The sequence below is a fragment of the Silene latifolia genome, chromosome Y (genome assembly GCF_048544455.1).
Source record: "Silene latifolia isolate original U9 population chromosome Y, ASM4854445v1, whole genome shotgun sequence".
Classification (NCBI taxonomy): domain Eukaryota; kingdom Viridiplantae; phylum Streptophyta; class Magnoliopsida; order Caryophyllales; family Caryophyllaceae; genus Silene; species Silene latifolia.
Window position 1 is genome coordinate 68,843,998 of NC_133538.1, and position 21,358 is coordinate 68,865,355.

The 21,358-nt window shown below is 37.4% G+C and overlaps 1 protein-coding gene and 1 long non-coding RNA gene across 2 annotated transcripts; both read left to right on the forward strand.

Annotated features, from left to right (window-relative positions):
• The first annotated feature begins 18,086 nt into the window (after positions 1-18,086).
• Positions 18,087-19,885, forward strand: LOC141628281 (uncharacterized). The gene is made up of 7 exons (XM_074441442.1): positions 18,087-18,124; positions 18,220-18,345; positions 18,792-19,014; positions 19,202-19,323; positions 19,438-19,515; positions 19,609-19,765; positions 19,847-19,885. Exons 1-7 carry the CDS (start codon positions 18,087-18,089, stop codon positions 19,883-19,885), a joined length of 783 nt encoding a protein of 260 aa, XP_074297543.1.
• A 552-nt stretch (positions 19,886-20,437) lies between these two features.
• Positions 20,438-21,135, forward strand: LOC141633068 (uncharacterized). Its single transcript, XR_012537878.1, has 4 exons — positions 20,438-20,464; positions 20,563-20,644; positions 20,737-20,802; positions 20,936-21,135. It is a non-coding gene; the product is annotated as an uncharacterized LOC141633068 (long non-coding RNA).
• Positions 21,136-21,358: the final 223 nt, after the last annotated feature.

Consider the following 21,358-nt stretch of genomic DNA (forward strand, 5'->3'; position numbering starts at 1 on the left):
TATATATATATATATATATATATATATATATATATATATATATATATGTAACATCTTGTAACATTGAACAAAACTTGTGTTGAACAATTGGGTGTTACCCAAAAAATATCAATAATCATATAATTACACAACTATGACCGTCCTTTAATTCAACCAAAAAATATTGAATAAAAATTGTAATTAAAACAAAAAGGAAGAAAAACTTGCATAATTAACTTCAGATTTAGGGTTTCAATAAAGGGGAAATTAGAAGGTTCGGGAAACCCAGATCTGTAGAACCCTTTTTCAACCATTAAAAACCCAATTCTGTAAACCAGATTGTTTTCTTTCACAATTTGAAGTTTTTTTTTTTTTCATTTCCACCATTGATTTTGCAATCTTTCTTAATATTCTTCTTCTTCTCCACCTTTTTGTTGCACTTTCCCCGTAATATCTCACACATAATTTAATTCAACCAATAAATTTATAAATTTGATTGGAAAAATTTCAACATAATAATAATAGTATACGTTGAGATTTTGCCTTTTTGGGTTCTATTAGGAGTAGTAATGGTACATAATAAGTGTGCTCCTTGAATTTGAAGAAGATGAAGAGAAAAACATTTTATTATTAGTGAGGTAAATGAAATGGAGGAAAAGATTTCAAGAACAGATCTGGGGATAAAGAAAAGGAAGAAGATGAAGAACAATAAAACAAAGGAAGAAGAAGATGAAGAATATATATAGAGAAAAGGGAAGAAAAAGGAGGTAACTTAGAATAGGTAAATTTTACCGGTAATAACAGTCACTAAGAGCAACAAGGCATTAAAAGTTAAATGATAGGATAGTTCAGATTTTTATGGAATAATGCATAGTTTGGATTATTTGGAGCAGGACAGTTATAGTTCTGATTATTCTCGTCAAATAATCCTAAATAAAATAGGTAAGATAAAATAAAAGCTCTAGATACTGGCAATAATTATACTATCTATTCAAGTGAGGCAGTATTTGATCTGTTTTATTCTTGAGATCGATATACCCGTCTTAAGAGAGACCAATTATATTGGGACTACAAATGAGGGATATAAATGTGAATCTCTGATTAAGCCAGTTAAACGGATTATGAGGCTCGGGCCATACAGGTTGGGTCACAATTCATAATATGAGTCGATTGAATATGGACCGGGTCAAAGTTAGAATCCAGGCCAAAAATAGTTTATGTCATCTTTTATTTTATCAGATTTTAAGTTGAATAAACATATTTCGTAAAATTATCATATTTAATATTTATAATATAATTATATTCATTACTTATCATACTTATTTTAAACCATTTATAAAAATAAAATTATTTTAATAATTTTATTATTATTTAATGGTATAAAACTTATATAAAATTTATTTTCTATACTTCAAATTTTGAAATACTACTATTATATCTATTTTATAAAATATAGCATTCAAATATTAATGTTTTAATAATATTATTCATTTATCTTTGACCCAACAGGTCAAACAGTTTGGTTTCGACCCTGAAATAAGTTATGTGTTCTGGTCAAACGGGTTGGGTTCGACCGTGAAATAAATTTCGTTTTCGGGTCAACAGGGTCACATGTCTTTGACCCTAAAAACAGGAGCGGGTCAAGTGTTGACGGATCTAGATGTGATACATTCATAAATTGAAACCTGAATGCACTTATATACAAGATCGGGTCACTATTACTCTAACATTTGTGTCAAATTTCATAGAAGTATTATTTATAAGGGTTTTTCTATCATGTGCCCAATAGGCACATAATAAGGAGTCAATTAAGGAAAGTATTACACCAATAATCCTCTAAACCCTATTTATAATAAGTACTTTAACTGTGCAGATGATAACCAAATGAGTCAATGACCAATGTTAACATGTACCTAATACCATAGCACAACTGCAACAATCGTATACATTAATTTGTCCAATCTTATTTTTAGTTAGCTTAATCATTCTTACTTTACGTAATTATTTCGATTATTTCAATTATTTTGTGTTCATTTTCATCCGTATAATATTGTTTCATCTTTTAAGTCAAGTTTTTTTTTTTTGGAAGTCATCCAAGTAAGAAACAAAGAAGCAACTCAAACTTAGATAACAATATGACATATCATACTACAACGAATACTCGACCAATTAAACTTACTGCGTCATTTACGCTACTTGATATTACAACGTTTGTCACACACAAATTCGCTAATTACAGTTAAAATTACAATACAAATTGAAAATCTCAAACATGACTTTACACGAAAAATAATCAGCTTTCTTTTTAATTATTTGATGAAAACAAAATCTAAAATAGCAACCCGTGCAATTTGCACGGGTTTAAGACTAGTTAACTAATTTAAGTAATCTCATCCTCAACAAGTTCAATAAATTAGCAATTGAGAATAAGCTTGTTTGTTGCAATTCATTTTGCAACATACATTTTGGGATTGATTATTTTTGCAATGCAATAATTTAGCCTAAGTTTTTTTAACAATAATTTGGTTTAAGTGTAAGTATGAATCATAGAGGATAGACATGTTAAATTTGGTCTGTTATGTCATATTTAAGTTTGTTTCTATAGAAATCGGTCATAATATGGTCGTAAATATGAGTCAGCCCAAAATAAATATCGAGTTTATACTACGAAATGAGGTCAAGTCATGATTCAATATGGATCAAAATATTTTTCAAACATTCTAATACCCTAATAGTTCTATATTAATATTAATTAATATTTAATATTATATAAAAACGTAAATAGAACTATTAGGGTATTTGAACATTTGAAAAATATTAGACATACAATAAATAATATTAAGGCGGCTCATGATCTCCGAGCCAATAAATATAGGTTTGAGCCATTTAAAGTCAATAACGTAGATTAAGGCGGCTCATGATCTCCGAAAAAAATTGGGCTTGTGCCGAATCGTATTTATGGGCTTGGTTCGTTCTTACAATATTTTATGAAAGATGTTGCATTTTGGAGGAAAAAGAGGTGGAGTTACATGTAGCAAGGAAAAAAAAGCGATTAAGAAAATTGGGTTCTTTAAGCATATACTAATTATTAGAGCATCCGCAAAGGTGAGGCTCCCCATATCTTCTCTTTCCTTTTCTTATTCGTCAACCTCATTTTTCACTAATTTTTCCATTTACCCTCCCCATTTCATAATTACATTTATGCAACAATGGGGTTCCCCAATTCAAACACAAAAATTTGGAAATCTCCCCAAAAGTAACACAAATTGCCTTACTTTTTTTTTGGGAGCTCCTCTAAAAACAGTGGAATCTCAAATGTTGGGGAGCTTTGTGCAACAATGAGGAGCCGCATATGAGGAGAGAGAGGACATATGGAGAGGCACTTCCCCACCTTTGCGGATGCTCTTAGATGATTACTCTTTTTTGGTATATTTGTCCAAGTCTTCATTTTTTTTTTACAAATTTGTATAAGTGAAACTTTTTTTACCAATTTGTCCACAACCCTTTATTTTATCACAAAATCTCATTGAAGACGACACATATCCGTCATTCCGGAGTGACGGATACCATTTCCTCTCATAAATGACCCAAATAGAGGAGAGAGAGAAGCACATGGGGTGCCCCCACCTTGTCTCCCTTATCTGTTTTGTGAGTGGCATTACCCGTCACTTACTCCAACCCGTTTTCAGCAAGACTAGCTGTTATTTTATTTATCAATTTGTCAATTTGGCTGGAAAGTCATTCAGTTAAAGGCTCTAACACGTGTAGCTGGGGACCTGGGCTTTAAATTAGCCTTATAAAGTTATGCGTCCGTATTTGATTGTTTTTTGTATGACGTCGATTAGTACTAGTTTCCCTGCAACTTGAATTTAATCTTTTATTATTTGGTAGGACGTTGAGCAGCGCATACATCGCGAGTTGTGACTAGAGTCAAATGTTTTGTGCCAGTCAACTTCTTAAACTAATCTGGTTACTCGTTTAGTCAACTGTGTTTTCGAAATGTCATTAGCTTTGGAAAGTATGTTTGAATTGTGAATGTGAATGCTGGCTTTAGGTTGTTTATGCTCCCTCTAATTGAAGTTGATTTATATTTTTTAATTAAGTAGTAAATTAGTTGTCCTTTAGCAGCCATAAAAATGTGCATTAAGTAAATATGAAAGATGTGATGATTTGTTTAAATCTCTCTTGCATATTTGGAACAAAACGTTTGGATATGAAACCGATGTTTGAATGACAGAGTTGGAGATATATACGAGTAGGTACTAAGACGTTCTTGTTAAAGTTGGATTCTCTGGGCTTCAATTCAATCCATAGAAAATCTGCGACTACTTCAAAGGTAACCGACAAAGTTTTGCTATTTCATTTTCCATATTCACAAATAACAATTTTCAAGTTTCAAAACAAAAATAAAAATTGAGAAGATCTAATTCGTATGAATGATATTTTTAGTCGATTTCAACTCTAAAATATAAATTGTGTTTTGTACTTCCTTCCACTCCTTCATTTGCATAACAATTATGTTACTCCCTCTCCCATAGTTAATATTAATAGTTTACATTTTCTTTATTTTGTGAGGGAAAAATAAAGTAAATATAATCGATTCATTAAATTATTGGTAGTCTTGAGACAAGATTTATCCAAGACTATCAATAATCTACCAAATTCTTAGCAAAGTTTTAAGTGACTCAACTTACTTTGAGTCTTTAAAATCCATGACTCAACTTACTTTGAGTCTTAGCCCAACTTTTTAGTGAGGACATCCAATAAATGATTGTCATGTGTTAGACTATTTAACTGTTTCCTTTTTATTAAAATCTCACAAGAAAAGTGTAATGGAATAGTAGAGTCTAATATATAATGTATAAGGTTTGAGGTAAGTCCGAGGAGAGTCTGAACAATAAAATAATAATAAAAGTTAATAAAAAGTTGAGGTGAGTTTGACCAATAATCATACACTATCGTTATTAGGTGTGAGGGTGGAGTATTTATTTTTCTTACTATTCCACCCGCCAAACGAAATTAACTTAGTCTTGATTTACCTTTCTTATTATTAGGGGATCTTAACGAGATTAAGAGTCCTAGTGAAAAAGAATGGGGTGCAATAGTTACCAATGCGCGTTGTTTGAGATTAACTAAATTTTTAAGTAATACTAATTGTGTGGATCTACCTTTTTCCGGTAATTTTTTTACTTGGAGAAAAAAGAAAACTGGTTCTGAAAATGTTTTTGAAATCCTTGATAGAGCTTTAGCCTCTCCTAGTTGGATTAGTTGTTATCCAAACATGCAGTTTCTACATCATGTTTTTACTAGCTCCGATCATTATCCCATCTCTGTGAAGTTTCATGACCAAGTTCATAAGAAAGCCCCTCCTTTTCATTTTGAACTCATGTGGACTCTCCGGAATGATTTTAGCAAAAAGGTCAAAAGTTGTTGGCAATATCAGTTTCAAGGATCGTATATGTTCTGTCTTTCTAAAAAAATGCAAATTTTTAAAACAAAACGCTAAGAAATAGAATCAGTCTACTTTAGGTAATTTTTTTTTTGAGGAGTACTTTAGGTAATATTTTTAGACAACTTTCAATTGCTGAAAAAAAGTTAGAAAATATTCAAAATCAACTAGGCTCTTCTCATATTACCCATTTAGAAAACGCATAATTGAGATGGCTGAAAAAGCGTGATGCACTTCTTGACTTTAAACGTGTCTATTGGCAACCAAAATCTCGTATAACCAAAGCGAATTTTGGAGATAACAATACCATGTTTTTTCAAAGTTATGCCACGATTAGACGTTGTAGAAATGGTATTAAGCCGTTTATTAATAAGAATGGTGCTTGTATTACTGATCAAGAACTTATTAAACAAGAAATTTCTGACGAGTTTAAACTTAGGTTTACAAAAAAATCAACTTTGTAATTTCGACACAAATGAGGATTTTAAGTCTATTAGTGGCTTAATTACAGATGAAGATAACAAATTTCTTACTAGTAATATTAGTATGGAAGAGGTTAAACAAACTGTGTTTAGTTTAGCTGCTGATAAATGTCCAGGTCCCGATGGATTTCCTGCCGAGTTCTTTCAAAAATATTAGGATATCGTAGGAAATTCTGTTACTAAAACAGTTTTAGCATTTTTCCACTTGGATAAATTACTAAAAGAAATAAATCATACTTTCATAGCATTGATGATTTGATTCCTAAAATTGAAAATCCTCAAACAGCAAATCATTTTCAGCCGATTAGTTTTTGTTCAACAATCTATAAAATTATTTCAAAAATCATGGCTAATCGTCTTCGAAGTGTCTGGCATAAGATTATACACCCGTTTCAAGGTGCTTTTACACCTAATCGGTTCATTCAAGATAATATTCTTTTAGCACACGAGATTATCAACTCGTTTAAACGTAAATAAGGCAAAAGAGGTTGGATTGCAATCAAACTTGTTATGGAGAAAGCATACGACAGACTAGAATGAGATTTTATCGAGGAAACTTTTAAGCAAATGGGTTTTAATGCTAAGTGGATTTCATGGATTATGACATGTATAAACACTGTTTCTTACTCAGTGTTAGTAAATGGAACACCGGGAGACGTTTTTAGACCCACTAGAGGTATTCGACAAGGAGACCCACTTTCGCCATATATATTTATTATGTACACCGAGATTTTAGCATGATCTCTACAAAAAAATAGTGATGTTAGCTCTAGTGATATTGGTATTAGAATTGGATCTGGGGTGGAGAAAATTCCTTTTCTCACTTTTGCGGATGACACTATCATTTTCGCTAAAGCCTCTAACCAGAGTTGTAGAACTATTAAGTCTATTTTAGTTAAATTTTGCATGATTTCCGGACAATTTGTTAATTTTGACAAATCAACTTTTTAATGCACTAGGAATATTGAGCGTTCTCTTCTTGAATCCTTTAGAGGCATTCTTCATAAGAACGAGGAAGATCATTTGGACAAGTATTTAGGATGTCATATAATTGATAGCAGAGTGATTAAAAGTACTTTCGAGAGCATTATTCAATCTTCTTGCACTCAATTATCGAAATGGAAAGCGAATTCTTTATCCCAAGCAGGTAGACTAGTTCTTGTTAATGCTAATTTAGCCGCGATGGGAACTTTTCAGATGCAAAGCTTCCTCCTTCTTTCATCGATCCATAATAGTCTAGATAAAATTAATAGAGACTTTCTTTGGAATAAGAATCCTTCCCAGCGTTCTCCTAATTTGATTGGTTGGCATAAAGTTTGTTTACCAAAATCGTTTTGTGGTTTAGGAATTAAATCTTCTAAAGCAGCTAAGAAAGCTCTTCAAATGAAATTTTTATGGAAAATTCTTATGGATAAGGAAAGTACATGGGTCAAAGTGGTCACTAAAAAATACTTGAGAAATTGTTCACTCTTTGATCATAAGCCTAATTCAGTCTCTTCTGGGAAATGGCGTAAACTTATGAGTTTTCGAACTCTATTTAGAAAAGTGCTAAGATGGCAAGTAGGTAATGGTAGCAACATTATGTTTTGGTCTGATAATTGGGTTTTTTCACACTCACTTACAAGCAGTATGGTTGATGATGATAGTAACCGTGATCTTAATCTTTTGGTTAAAGATTTCATAACCTCTGATAAACAATGGGATGTTTGTAAATTATCCAATTTAGTGAACAACGATGTTGTTAATCAAATTAATGTAACATTCCACTGCCTCATAATGATATTCCGAATACCCTCCTTTGGGAGTTGTCCGTAGATAGAAATTTTTCTTCCAAAACAGCAACATGGTTAGCACAAGGTTTGTTCGATCAAAGTCTTGAAAAATGTGAATTTCACTGGATTTGGAAATTGAATATTCTTCCAAACTTAAAATTTTTCCTTTGGAAAGCCTGTGTTGATGGCCTCCCAACGAAAGGCAGACTTCTTAAAAGTCATATATGTAACACCCGCGAATTTTCTATTTTAGCATTTATAAATTTATTAACCATTCTTTTGTTTTATTTATATTTTAAATTATTTAATTTTATTAATTTTATTTTAAACATGATTTTTATAAGTTTTACAAAAGTCATATATTTTTTTACAAAAATATATATATATAGATTTAGGATCCGGTGAGAACGATCATTCGGAGAGAACGGTGAGAACGTACTATACACTAAGGAGTCGTTTGGTTCGTCATAGGAAGATAGAATTCCCGGGAAGATTAAATTCATGTGAACTTGAAAATCACATGAATTGTGTAAATGTTGTTTGGTTAAATGTAAGAACTTCAATTCATGTGGGAACTCCCACTTACCTAGGGGGGGCTAGGTAAGTGACTTCCTACATTATGTAGGAATTGGAGTTGCATAGGAAGTTCTATTTCCCATGAATTGGGCAACCAAATAAGACTCCATCTAACCACTTCCCATGATTTTCCAATTCCTATAATTTTAAAAGGCAACCAAACAACCCCTAAAAATATGTCAAATATTTTTTTCTACCAAATTTCAGATGCACTTTTTTTTATCCTACGTACGCTATTTAAGCGGTTTCTATATACACTTTTTAAGAATGTAGATACACTTTTTTCTATCCTAGTTACACTTTTTACGGGAATTCCATATACACTTTTTTATATTCTATGTATACTTTTTTACTAAATTTTATATACACTTTTTAAGCATATAGATACACTATTTTATATCCTAGATACACATTACACTTTCTACTTGACATGATTATTATGTCCAAATTATTGATATCACAAATTCACAACCATTCTTATGTGAAATGAATCTTATCACAAGTTCAGAAGACCATAATTAATTATATTTGACATTTTTACTCACTAAACGTGGTAATTAGCACCGGACCAAAATTTTGCGGTAGTTATTTCGAATACAAAGGCTAAGCTTCATGCCTTCATCATAAATTGATAATTCATAACACATCATATATGTCGTGACAGCAAAACTAATTCATCCAGCAAACTATTCACTAATCTATCTTCCTTGTTTAACCATAAGACACATACATTTATAACTGATCGAGATTCGGGTAATAAGCCTGAGATCATCCATTAAAGGCCCCAAAAACAGAACCTTTCAACAGGGAAAAAAAATTTGCTTTAGCCAACAAGCTTTAGTACCAATTTGCATTTAGCCACATTAAATTTGAAGGTATCAACTTGCGAAGATTCGAATAAGAATCACCCTGAAATTCCCACCTTTGGTACCAACTTGCATTAGGAAAACACATCTGAAATAAACAAATTCACTTGCATTTGCATATACAATTCTCTACCAAAAGACCATTAACGAATTAACCAAATATTGATAGAGCATAGTTCAATCACTAAACTTCAGCTGTAAACCAATCAATCATCAGTGAAAACATAAAAGATCCAATTTTTCAAAAACTTTTACCAAAACACCCAATAACAAATGAATCAACAGAAATTCCTGCTTGACGCCCCAACTAAGTCCGACCATCCATTATCGTCGTCTTCTCGGTGGTCTGCTAAATAGGCGGCGGCTGCAGTAGACTGAGTGAAACTCGAAACCAGAGGAAGGAAAATCGAGATCTGGGTTTGCAAATCAGTAATGTTGGAGATTGGTGGTGTTCAATGGTGTCCGAGTTGGTCATGGTGGCCTCCGTCGTGAAGGTAGCCGCCTTTGCCGGTCATTTCCGGCGACATATATCAACATACGAGCTGTTTTCGGCGATTGAGATAAAGAGACAAGGACATGACTGCTCGTCGGCATCTGGTGGTGATGTTCGTGGGCGTCGTCTGGTGGTGGTGGTTGGTCGTGGTGATGGTTGGTATGGTGGTGGTGGATGGGAATCAGTTGTATTAGATTTGGAGTATGAGTGTGAGAAATGAAATTTGGTTGTGAGGATTGAGGAATAGGGACGTGTGGAATGTTGGTTATTAAGGTCGTTCTCACAGTTCTCATCGAGTCTTCGTTCTCACCGGATCTTGACTATATATATATATAGATTTGAGATCCTATGAGAACCAACAAGATAATGAGAACCATGAGAACCACTTATAATTGAACCAAACTTTGTAATTAACGCGGCCATCACCCAAGCCCGTCCATCATTTTCATTTTACAACTTCCCCTTTTCACTCATCTCCTTTTTCTTCTCTACTAAAAAACGTCGTTCTAGATTCTTCCTCCATTTTCGAGCATCACAAATCTTCCGATCAACTTCCTCGTCCATCAAAATCTTCGACGCTTTTTCCAAAGAATGAGATCTTGGTAATTCAACGAGGTAAACTTCCGATATTCATGATTAATTTTTAGCGAAATTAGGGTTTCTGTGTTTCTGTCTTTGCAATTTTTATGTCGCCTAAATTAGTTGAAGTTATGCTTTCATTAATATTTTATAGTCGGAATTATGAATTATGTTTGTCAAATTAGGTACATTAGTTGAAATCATGAAATTAGGAACTGATTTTGCGAAATTAGGGTTTCGGTGTTTACGTGTTTGTAATTTTTACATTTGTCGACCATATTAGTTAAATTAGGGTTTGGTGAATTCGATTGGGGAAACTTGGAAATGACAACGACTAGAGACTAATAATTCAATTGATAAACCATACCCGAAATTAGGGTTTTAGTGTTTCTGTGTTTGTAATTTTTACATTTATCGACCATATTAGTTGAATTTACGCCTTCATTAATGTGTTACGATCGGAATAATGAATTATGTTTGTTAAATTAGGGTTTTGGTGAATTCAATTGGGGAAACTTGGAAATGAGGGTTGGCAGATTCTTAGTTGAAATCATGAAATTAGGGACTGAACTTCCAAAATTATTGCTAATTACGCTAATTCATTGTCATTATATGGCAGATTCTTAGATTTGTAGTCTTGTTGTTCACATTTTCGCTAATAAACCTAATTACGCAATGATCAAACCCCGATTCCCCATGTTGTTGATGTTTGTTCTTGATTTTCTACTAAAATTGTTTAAATCTCAAGCTCAAACAATGCATACTAAGTAAAGCTACTAACGTTAGTAACTATTCCATTGAGTCAAGTAACTTTTTACATATTTTCTCCATTTACAAGTATTCCTTCTTTTCAATTCGCATACGAAACATTAAAAAATGGAAAATTGGTGCAATGGTTGGGTAGTCAATCGCGAGGAAGTAGAACAAGAACTTTTTATCCAACATTATGTCAAAGAGAAAATCGAGTCTCGCCTTACCTTGGTCAAGTTACCAAAGTGGAGTTCATCGATCGTCGCAATCGATCAAGAAATGATGTCTTAACTGATCCAGATCTTGTGTTACAAATTTTCAATCACCTTGATAAATGCTCTGATAGGGCAAACATGGCCAATGTCTGCTTATTGTGGGCTAAACTCTTTCTTTTCTTCCTGTATTCACCTGGTGTCTTTGATAGCTTACCCGCAAACTTTGCGATTTAATGACATTAATGGCGTGAGGATAGTGCGTAGTCGTGGTAGACTAATTTCCAAAAGATGCAAGTGTTTTATGACGGGTAATATGGCAGCCAAATTCATCATGCATGTACACCAACGAAGAAATGCTTTTCAGAACACACATCTCAATCCACTTAATGACAGTCAAATTAAGCAAGTTGATGAGATGTTACGGGATATGCCACCTTTGTTACATGAAGAAGCGAAATCAATAGCAACATCTTTACTAGCTCGTCGAAGGTTGTCTTATGTTGAAGTCGTTGATTTGACGTAGGTCTATCATAAGTTTGTACAACTTTCTGGCCAACGAACTGTATTTGTACTTAGGCCACTTAGGGTATTGAACGTTAAGGTTTAAATGTTCCTTTTTGTCAGGCTTTACTAATAATTATGTAATTAGTTTTGGCATTTTGGATTGTAGAAGTTGTTATGAATGTTGGTTCGACATATATATATATATATATACATTTTATATTTTTGGTTTGACTTTCACAGCTTATGTTCTTTCATTTCCCAATTTTACTTAGTATTCATCTGTATTCATCAAGTAGTATTACGCTTTTTACTATTGTTTTGCAACATAATTAACTGTGAAATGCTGCAATCTACCTTCATTATAAACATGTGATTTGTACAATAGTTTGTCTTTCAACTGTCTTTATAATTTCCCTGAAATGATTGATAGATATGGGGCGAAAGAGTGTTGCATCAAAGAAAAAAGTTCTACCAAAAGGAGGACGGTCGATCAAAGATTATTTTTCAAAGCAAAATCGAAAAGTGCGACAACTAATTTGTTGACCCAAGCAATTTGAGTAAGAAATTTAGTTCACTCTTGCACATTCATGAAAACAAAATTCCTTATCAGTACATGACGTCACGTTGCACACGCATGAAAGAAAAATATATGTACATTAAACAACCCTCAACCCTTTCCATGACCAGATTAAACAACCGGCAACATATGTTTATTAAACAACCGTGTATGTGCATGACAATGTAGAGTATGTGCATTAAATAGTCTTCTACATGTATAAAAAATAAGGGAAAGGGTTGAGGGTTGGATTAGGCGGATCCGCGGTAGCGGTCCGCCTAATCCAACCCTCAACCCTTTCCCCGTCCCGTTTTTAGGATACCCCGCCCCCTACTTTAAATCCCGTCCCCAAAAAAGGGTTCACTCATCCCCTCTAGGGTGTCTTTTGGTCTCGCGGCCGAAAATGTGAGAAGGGAAAGGGTTGAGGGTTGGATTAGGCGGATCCGCGGTAGCGGTCCGCCTAATCCAACCCTCAACCCTTTCCCGTCCCGTTTTAGGATACCCCGCCCCCTACTTTAAATCCCGTCCCCAAAAAAGGGTTCACTCATCCCCTCTAGGGTGTCTTTTGGTCTCGCGGCCGATAATGTGAGAAGGGAAAGGGTTGAGGGTTGGATTAAGCGGATCCGCGGTAGCGGTCCGCCTAATCCAACCCTCAACCCTTTCCCGTCCCGTTTTAGGATACCCGGCCCCCTACTTTAAATCCCGTCCCCAAAAAAGGGTTTACTCATCCCCTCTAGGGTGTCTTTTGGTCTCGCGGCCGATAATGTGAGAAGGGAAAGGGTTGAGGGTTGGATTAGGCGGATCCGCAGTAGCGGTCTGCCTAATCCAACCCTCAACCCTTTCCCGTCCCGTTTTAGGATACCCGGCCCCCTACTTTAAATCCCGTCCCCAAAAAAGGGTTCACTCATCCCCTCTAGGGTGTCTTTTGGTCTCGCGGCCGATAATGTGAGAAGGGAAAGGGTTGAGGGTTGGATTAGGCGGATCCGCGGTAGCGGTCCGCCTAATCCAACCCTCAACCCTTTCCCGTCCCGTTTTTAGGATACCCGCCCCAACTTTAAATCCCGTCCTCCAAAAAGGGTTCACTCATCCCCTCTAGGGTGTCTTTTGGTCTCGCGGCCGATAATGTGAGAAGGGAAAGGGTTGAGGGTTGGATTAGGCGGATCCACGGTAGCGGTCCGCCTAATCCAACCCTCAACCCTTTCCCGTCCCGTTTTAGGATACCCGGCCCCCTACTTTAAATCCCGTCCCCAAAAAAGGGTTCACTCATCCCCTCTAGGGTGTCTTTTGGTCTCGCGGCCGAAAATGTGAGAAGGGAAAGGGTTGAGGGTTGGATTAGGCGGATCCGCGGTAGCGGTCCGCCTAATCCAACCCTCAACCCTTTCCCGTCCCGTTTTAGGATACCCGCCCCCAACTTTAAATCCCGTCCCCCAAAAAGGGTTCACTCATCCCCTCTAGGGTGTCTTTTGGTCTCGCGGCCGATAATGTGAGAAGGGAAAGGGTTGAGGGTTGGATTAGGCGGATCCGCGGTAGCTGTCCGCCTAATCCAACCCTCAACCCTTTCCCGTCCCGTTTTAGGATACCCGGCCCCCTACTTTAAATCCCGTCCCCAAAAAAGGGTTCACTCATCCCCTCTAGGGTGTCTTTTTGTCTCGCGGCCGAAAATGTGAGAAGGGAAAGGGTTGAGGGTTGGATTAGGCGGATCCGCGGTAGCGGTCCGCCTAATCCAATCCTCAACCCTTTCCCGTCCCGTTTTAGGATACCCGGCCCCCTACTTTAAATCCCGTCCCCAAAAAAGGGTTCACTCATCCCCTCTAGGGTGTCTTTTCGTCTCGCGGCCGATAATGTGAGAAGGGAAAGGGTTGAGGGTTGGATTAGGCGGATCCGCCGTAGCGGTCCGCCTAATCCAACCCTCAACCCTTTCCCGTCCCGTTTTAGGATACCCGGCCCCCTACTTTAAATCCCGTCCCCAAAAAAGGGTTCACTCATCCCCTCTAGGGTGTCTTTTCGTCTCGCGGCCGATAATGTGAGAAGGGAAAGGATTGAAGGTTGGATTAGGCGGATCCGCGGTAGCGGTCCGCCTAATCCAACCCTCAACCCTTTCCCGTCCCGTTTTATGATACCCGGCCCCCTACTTTAAATCCCGTCCCCAAAAAAGGGTTCACTCATCCCCTCTAGGGTGTCTTTTGGTCTCGCGGCCGATAATGTGAGAAGGGAAAGGGTTGAGGGTTGGATTAGGCGGATCCGCGGTAGCGGTCCGCCTAATCCAACCCTCAACCCTTTCCCGTCCCGTTTTAGGATACCCGGCCCCCTACTTTAAATCCCGTCCCCCAAAAAGGGTTCACTCATCCCCTCTAGGGTGTCTTTTGGTCTCGCGGCCGATAATGTGAGAAGGGAAAGGGTTGAGGGTTGGATTAGGCGGATCCGCGGTAGCGGTCCGCCTAATCCAACCCTCAACCCTTTCCCGTCCCGTTTTAGGATACCCGGCCCCTACTTTAAATCCCGTCCCCAAAAAAGGGTTCACTCATCCCCTCTAGGGTGTCTTTTGTCTCGCGGTCGAAAATGTGAGAAGGGAAAGGGTTGAGGGTTGGATTAGGCGGATCCGCGGTAGCGGTCCGCCTAATCCAATCCTCAACCCTTTCCCGTCCCGTTTTAGGATACCCGGCCCCCTACTTTAAATCCCGTCCCCAAAAAAGGGTTCACTCATCCCCTCTAGGGTGTCTTTTCGTCTCGTGGCCGATAATGTGAGAAGGGAAAGGGTTGAGGGTTGGATTAGGCGGATCCGCGGTAGCGGTCCGCCTAATCCAACCCTCAACCCTTTCCCGTCCCGTTTTAGGATACCCGCCCCCTACTTTAAATCCCGTCCCCAAAAAAGGGTTCACTCATCCCCTCTAGGGTGTCTTTTCGTCTCGCGGCCGATAATGTGAGAAGGGAAAGGATTGAGGGTTGGATTAGGCGGATCCGCGGTAGCGGTCCGCCTAATCCAACCCTCAACCCTTTCCCGTCCCGTTTTAGGATACCCGGCCCCTACTTTAAATCCCGTCCCCAAAAAAGGGTTCACTCATCCCCTCTAGGGTGTCTTTTGGTCTCGCGGCCGATAATGTGAGAAGGGAAAGGGTTGAGGTTGGATTAGGCGGATCCGCGGTAGTGGTCCGCCTAATCCAACCCTCAACCCTTTCTCGTCCCGTTTTAGGATACCCGGCAACATATGTTTATTAAACAATTGTGTATGTGCATGACAATGTAGAGTATGTGTATTAAATAGTTTTCTACATGTTTTAAAAAAAAAGGGAAAGGGTTGAGGGTTGGATTAGGCGGATCCGCGGTAGCGGTCCGCCTAATCCATCCCTCAACCCTTTCCCGTCCCGTTTTAGGATACCTAGCCTTCTACATTTAATCCCGTCCCCAAACAAGTGTTCACTCGACCCCTCTACGGTGTCTTTATTTAAAAAACCTTGTACATGAATGAAAAAACATAGTATGTGCATTAAATAGTCTTCTACATGTATGACAAAGCACTATATGTGCATTAAAATTTTACACCTGTTGCTTTGCTATTTGATGCATTAATGCTAAAATTTGTCATTTTATTTGAAATCTTTGAAACATTACTTCACCAAAAACTCGTACATCACCTAATTTATGTTGTTTAACATTTGACGGATGATGGGGATGTCTTCTCGAAACAGATTGACAACGAAGCTACTACAAGGTGAAACAGTTGACAAGGAAGCTTCTAAACCGAAAAATTGACAAGGAAGCTACTAAAACAGAACCAATTGTTCGCGTCGAGTGAGTCCTCGTACTAAAAACCAGTTGATGAGGATGTCTTACCGAAAGATGTTGAAGAACCATCTACCAAGAAAAGGAGAGTGTCCACTTTATCGATAAGAAAGATGCTAGCGGCGTTGCTAGTAGGAAAGGAAGTCCACATAGGAAGTGTGGTAAAGATTATGATACGTTGGTAACTAGGATGAGTCCTTCTTTGATAATTAATTTTATCAAGTCGAACCCGTCTCAGAAGCAAATTGAAGCTATTCAGAGCATGGGTTTTGGAGAGTGTTAAAACTTGATCGGAAGAAATCCATGGCCATTTGGCTAGATGGATTGTGGATTCTTTCAATCCATTCAGTTGTTCGTTGATGAATGGGGATTTGACTATCACGGATGAGGATGTCTACCTTGTCACGGGAATTCCTATGGGGCCATTAGATATTAATCCAGTTGGGAGGTACTGTAAAGAAGAGGGTTATTTAGAGGTGTCCAAGATTTAAGGACCAATTTAGTACCACAGATATTACCAAGAAGGTTTTACTAGAGAAGATGATTGAGCGGCGGGATCTTGGAGATGATTTTAAGAGGAGTTTTCTTGTATATATTACTTCATTCGTTGATGGGGGTAGCTAGTGATTATCCCAAAGACTCGTATATTAAGTCGCTCTGTCCGATCGTCCGATGTACCTAAATTTAATTAGTGCAAGCTTGCACGAGTCAACATGATTGAAAATGTCATTTCCTGGAAAAAGGCAAAGACTAAAGACCCGGTACGTCCTTTAAGGGACCAATTCTCATTTTCTGTCTTATCTACTTGGATAGAGTCGTTTTCAAGACAAAAACGGTCGTTCGATCTTTCCCTTTGTTAGCCAATTGGTCCGATTTAACGTATCAGAGAGGGTGAAGATGGAAAAACATGACGCAAATTGTGTTTTGGAGAGGGGCGTGTAGAAGACAGATTTGTTTATAAACCACCCGTGTCTCAAATCGACAAACGGGTTGATGATGCGGTGACGACACGGGGAAAGGAAAATGTTGAGGGTCTTTGGAGTGACAACAAAGGGAAAGGGAAAGGTTGAGGATATCGAAGAAGGAGGTCCCGTTGATAAGAAAACAACAGATTGTATCAAGTTTTTAGCGGGGACTGTTGTTACTCTTGCAGACTGTTATGGTGCATTCTCAAAGGCAGTCATGCAAGCAAAGTTTGTGGTTCCTCATATGGAAGCTGTTACCAAAATGTCGACTTTGGCAGATTCGTTATTTGAAGGGTTTTCACTTTCGCAGCAAAGTAAAGAAGAATCTGAGATGGAAGAAGAGGAAAGAAAGGACGAGGAGAAAGATGACCATGAATTGGAGCAAGATGAGAGAAACGATGAGGGTACAGTGGAGGATAAATTTGATAAGGTCAAGGAGAAAGATGACCATGAAATGGAGGAAGAGGAGAGAAAGGACGAGAGTAAAGTGGAGGAGGGGAAGAAGTATGTGGATTATATGGACTCTGATGAGTTTTACAACGATCCCAACATCTTCGTCGATTTAGAGGGGATTCGAATAGTGCATATAACCGTGTTGGTGAGGCATTTAAAGAACACCAAGTTACGAAGGAAAAGATGGACAAGGAACTCATGGAGGGACCATCTTTCAGTCTCTTTCACGGTGAGGATGCGTTATATACATCTCAAGAGTTCCGCGAAGCACAGAGGCCTGGTGATATGTGTGATGTTCCCCATGCGAGCACGTCAACTGCACCTGTCATTCCATCCCCTCCCCGTGCAACAATGTCAGCTACACCTTCAATCCCATCCCCTCCCCGTGGAAGCACTCCCGCTGCACCTTCTATTCATTCCCCTCCCCGTGCAAGCACATCACCGCACCTTCCAATCCATCCCCCGCATCACCAATACTTATCTCATCACAACCGTCATTGAATGAATCTCCAATTATGCCTTCTTCTCCGCTTGTAGAACTGTCCCCAACCGTCCCCTCCTGCACTCGGAAGTGTAAGAGGAAAGTTGAGTTACTCGACGTTTTTCGTTCACCTTTCTTCATACGAAATGTGAACGTGATGGATGCCTTGAGTCGATCGAAAAACCGATGGGTGACTATGCATTTGCCGCCGACTTAGATGAAGGGTATGTATTAGTCTATTAATTTTGCTTTTATTTTTTTCTTATTCAGTATATGTATTATATTTTCTTTCTATAACACTAAGGTTTTATTTTTGTAGCGAGGTTCTGTTCAGCCGTGGCGGCAAGATTCTTACACGATATGATATGAAGACCTTGCTATTTGGTGGTAGCGTTAACATCGACGTGATCAGTGTGTGGTGTGATTATCTGAATAATGGAAACAGGTTAAGAGATCGTAGATCAATTTCCTGTCTCTTTCTCACTGAAACAACCGATGTAAGTTTGATATTTAAATTTTGTTGGTCTAAGTTATCAACTTGTACCTTTTTATTCTCTAATACGGGTCACCTAATTGAAACAACAAATAGCCTCATTGGATATCAACTATAGAGACGTGAAATTGGTAAGTTGTTCAATATTTTAAAAGTTTTAAAAGTACATAATTAAATAATATACAAACCCAACTAACCATTGTTTGACAGGTTTTATTCCCTGTTGTTGCACCCAACCCACTTCTTCATTGTTTTGATATTGATCATAACTTGTATGAAGTTATACACCCGTGTGATCCAGGATGTGTAGATTTTCATGCATGAGTGTTCAATATGTGGTATGTTTTCACACCGTTTGGCAATAAGTATGTTAAATGTCTGATTTAATTCTTATATAGCGAACTTATTTGCTTGGCATTGTCTTCCTGTCTAAATGAAGAAACATTAAGTGCAAAGCTTTCTTCCATGATTCCCAAGTCGCATGCTACATATTTTGTAGTAGCCAAAGAGTATGTTCCGAATAAAAGTTTCTCGAGCGTGATACTTGGAATTTACATGATGCGACATATGGAGACGTACAATGGGAATAAGTGTCGGTATACTTTAAAGTTGCTCAAGGACGTAAGTCTCCATTATTTAAGTCAAATTTTTAGTTGGTGTTTCTATATTTCCGACGCGAGAAGCCATCAACATGCATGTATTAGCTTTGTTCTTTCATGAATCAGCCTTGTATGTGTATTAGATATGTAGGTATGTGTATTAGATGTGTAAGGTTCTGCGGTTGATTTCACTTTATATCATTGTTCAGAGAACTGATGTGAAGCGTTACATTGTGAGGGTTTGCAATGAAATTTTGACTTGGCAAGACAACATCGTGAAAGATCAAGTGACGTCTAAAGCAAAGGCTTACAAGAATGGCTGTGTGATTCGGTAATCAGAAATCTATTACCAACAATGCTTCTCATTACTATATGATGACTCCTGGTTTATTAAAAGTGTGCTATGGTTATGTAATTGTTCTGTGTTTTCCCTTTTTCTCCCCAGGAATGAAGTTTCACGAGACTTGCCCTATACAGATGAACACTTGATGAATTTTATTAGGACAAATGTGGCAAATACGGAGTAAGTTATCACTGACCATATAGCATCTTTTTGAGTTGTTTTTGTCCACTTTGCTGTTGTGTGTGTATCTAATTACAATATATGCATTATTAGTGACATTGTTGTAGACACTCCATGGCTGCAAGTAACCCAAGAAGGAATGTCGACTTTGTTTGGAGGAAAATGGATCATGGATATGGTAATTGACCTTGTTGGTCTTCGTTTAACACTTGAAAGACCAAATCTTGTGTACTTTCCAACAATAATCAAGGTATTCATATTCATCCTTAGTAACCGCTAATGTTTCTACTTGGAATTACCAACATTTTTCACAAATTTTCTCAACTTTCAGGATGTTGTCCCTAAAAACAGTTTTCAAAGTCGACATTAAGCTTCAAAGATTTTTGCTTGCCCAAAAGTCTAACCAAAGCTAAACTGGTAATTATCCCGTCACTTTTTAATTTTATTATATCGACGGAATTTATTACTTTGAAAGAACTTAATTAAGTTCTTGCCCAAGAAAGAACTTTATTAAAGATCCTGTCTAACCTGTTTGTATATTATCCCGTCGAACTGGTAATTATCCCCTCACTTTTTCATTTCCTTATGGGCGTTTTGCGGGCTTTCTTCCCTTACTTGTGTTGATCGTGAACATTGGTTTGCTTGCGTGTCGACTTTGTTAAAAAGACCAACTTTATACTTGACTCAAACTTGCCTAGGCGTCCTGACACAAGATGTAAATTTTTAGTTGAAACGGTATGATTATATCCGTATGCCTTAGGGGTTTGTTACCTCAATTTTGTGTTGGTTTTCCTTCGCTTTTATATTATTGTGTTTTCCTTTTTTTGGTTTTTTGTAGTTATTTCTTGCTTTGGAGATTATTGCAAGAGACTTTCCAGGATACAAAAAGTCGTTGCAAATAAACAATTTTCCGTTTGTGATTTGTGGATGTGCCTCGACAAAAGAATGGGTACCTTACTTGTTTAAACTATACTCTACTCGTTTTAAATATTTTCGATGGGATACACACCATTTTAAAGTGTTTAACAAATTTCCTTATTTCAAAAGGTATTCTTGCGGAGTCTATTTGCTGAAGTTTCTAGAAAACTTGAGTTGTCAATCATTATGGTCCGATCAGACTTGTTACGAGGTAATGATGTCTAAACCAAGTTATATTAGTCAAATATTATTCGGCATATTTTATTGCAACACTTTCAATATTGTTGTCAAATATATATGCAGAATTTGGATGAATATGGTGAGAGTATGATAGTAGATCTTATCAGATGAGAGGAAAACAAGAGAACGGTAATAACAATATCTTCCGAATGCTTTATCTAATTTTGTTTCTATTATTTTCCAATCATTTAACTGCAAGACTTTCAATATTGATGTCAAGTGACTTTAAATGTAACAATATTTCCCTACCTTTTTTTTGTAGGATTATACCTAGGTGTTATTTTTGCAAGAATATGGTGAGAAGGCGTTGTATGTGCTTAGCAACTGGGAGTGGCAGAGAACCTTCTCATTGTCTTTTGTTGATTCTTTGATTTGGGCAGGCATTAGTTTGTTTGTGGACTAAATTTGTAGGTTGCAGATGTGTAGGTATTCCAAGTAACTTTTGCGTGTATGGAAGACCCTCCTACGTACATGAGAAGGCGTTGTATGTGTATGCAATACCTTTCTACGTGCATGTAATTTGTCGACTTTCGGGTCCGTTTAACGAGACTCGAGCGTGCCGAGGAGGCGTTATATGTGAATGGAACAGCTTTTTAACGTGTGGGGCACAATTATGTTACTAGATTATGGCCTTTTTAAATGAGACTTGTAATGAGAATTACCCCATTTGTCAGGGTGGTGTTGT

Coding starts and splice junctions, on each gene's coding strand:
- LOC141628281 (XM_074441442.1), top strand. CDS start 18,087: ATGGGTGACTATGCATTTGCCGCCGACTTAGATGAAGG. Junction 18,346..18,791: donor TATCTGAATAATGGAAACAG/GTTAAGAGATCG, acceptor ATTCTTATATAG/CGAACTTATTTGCTTGGCAT. Junction 19,324..19,437: donor AAGAATGGCTGTGTGATTCG/GTAATCAGAAAT, acceptor TTTTCTCCCCAG/GAATGAAGTTTCACGAGACT.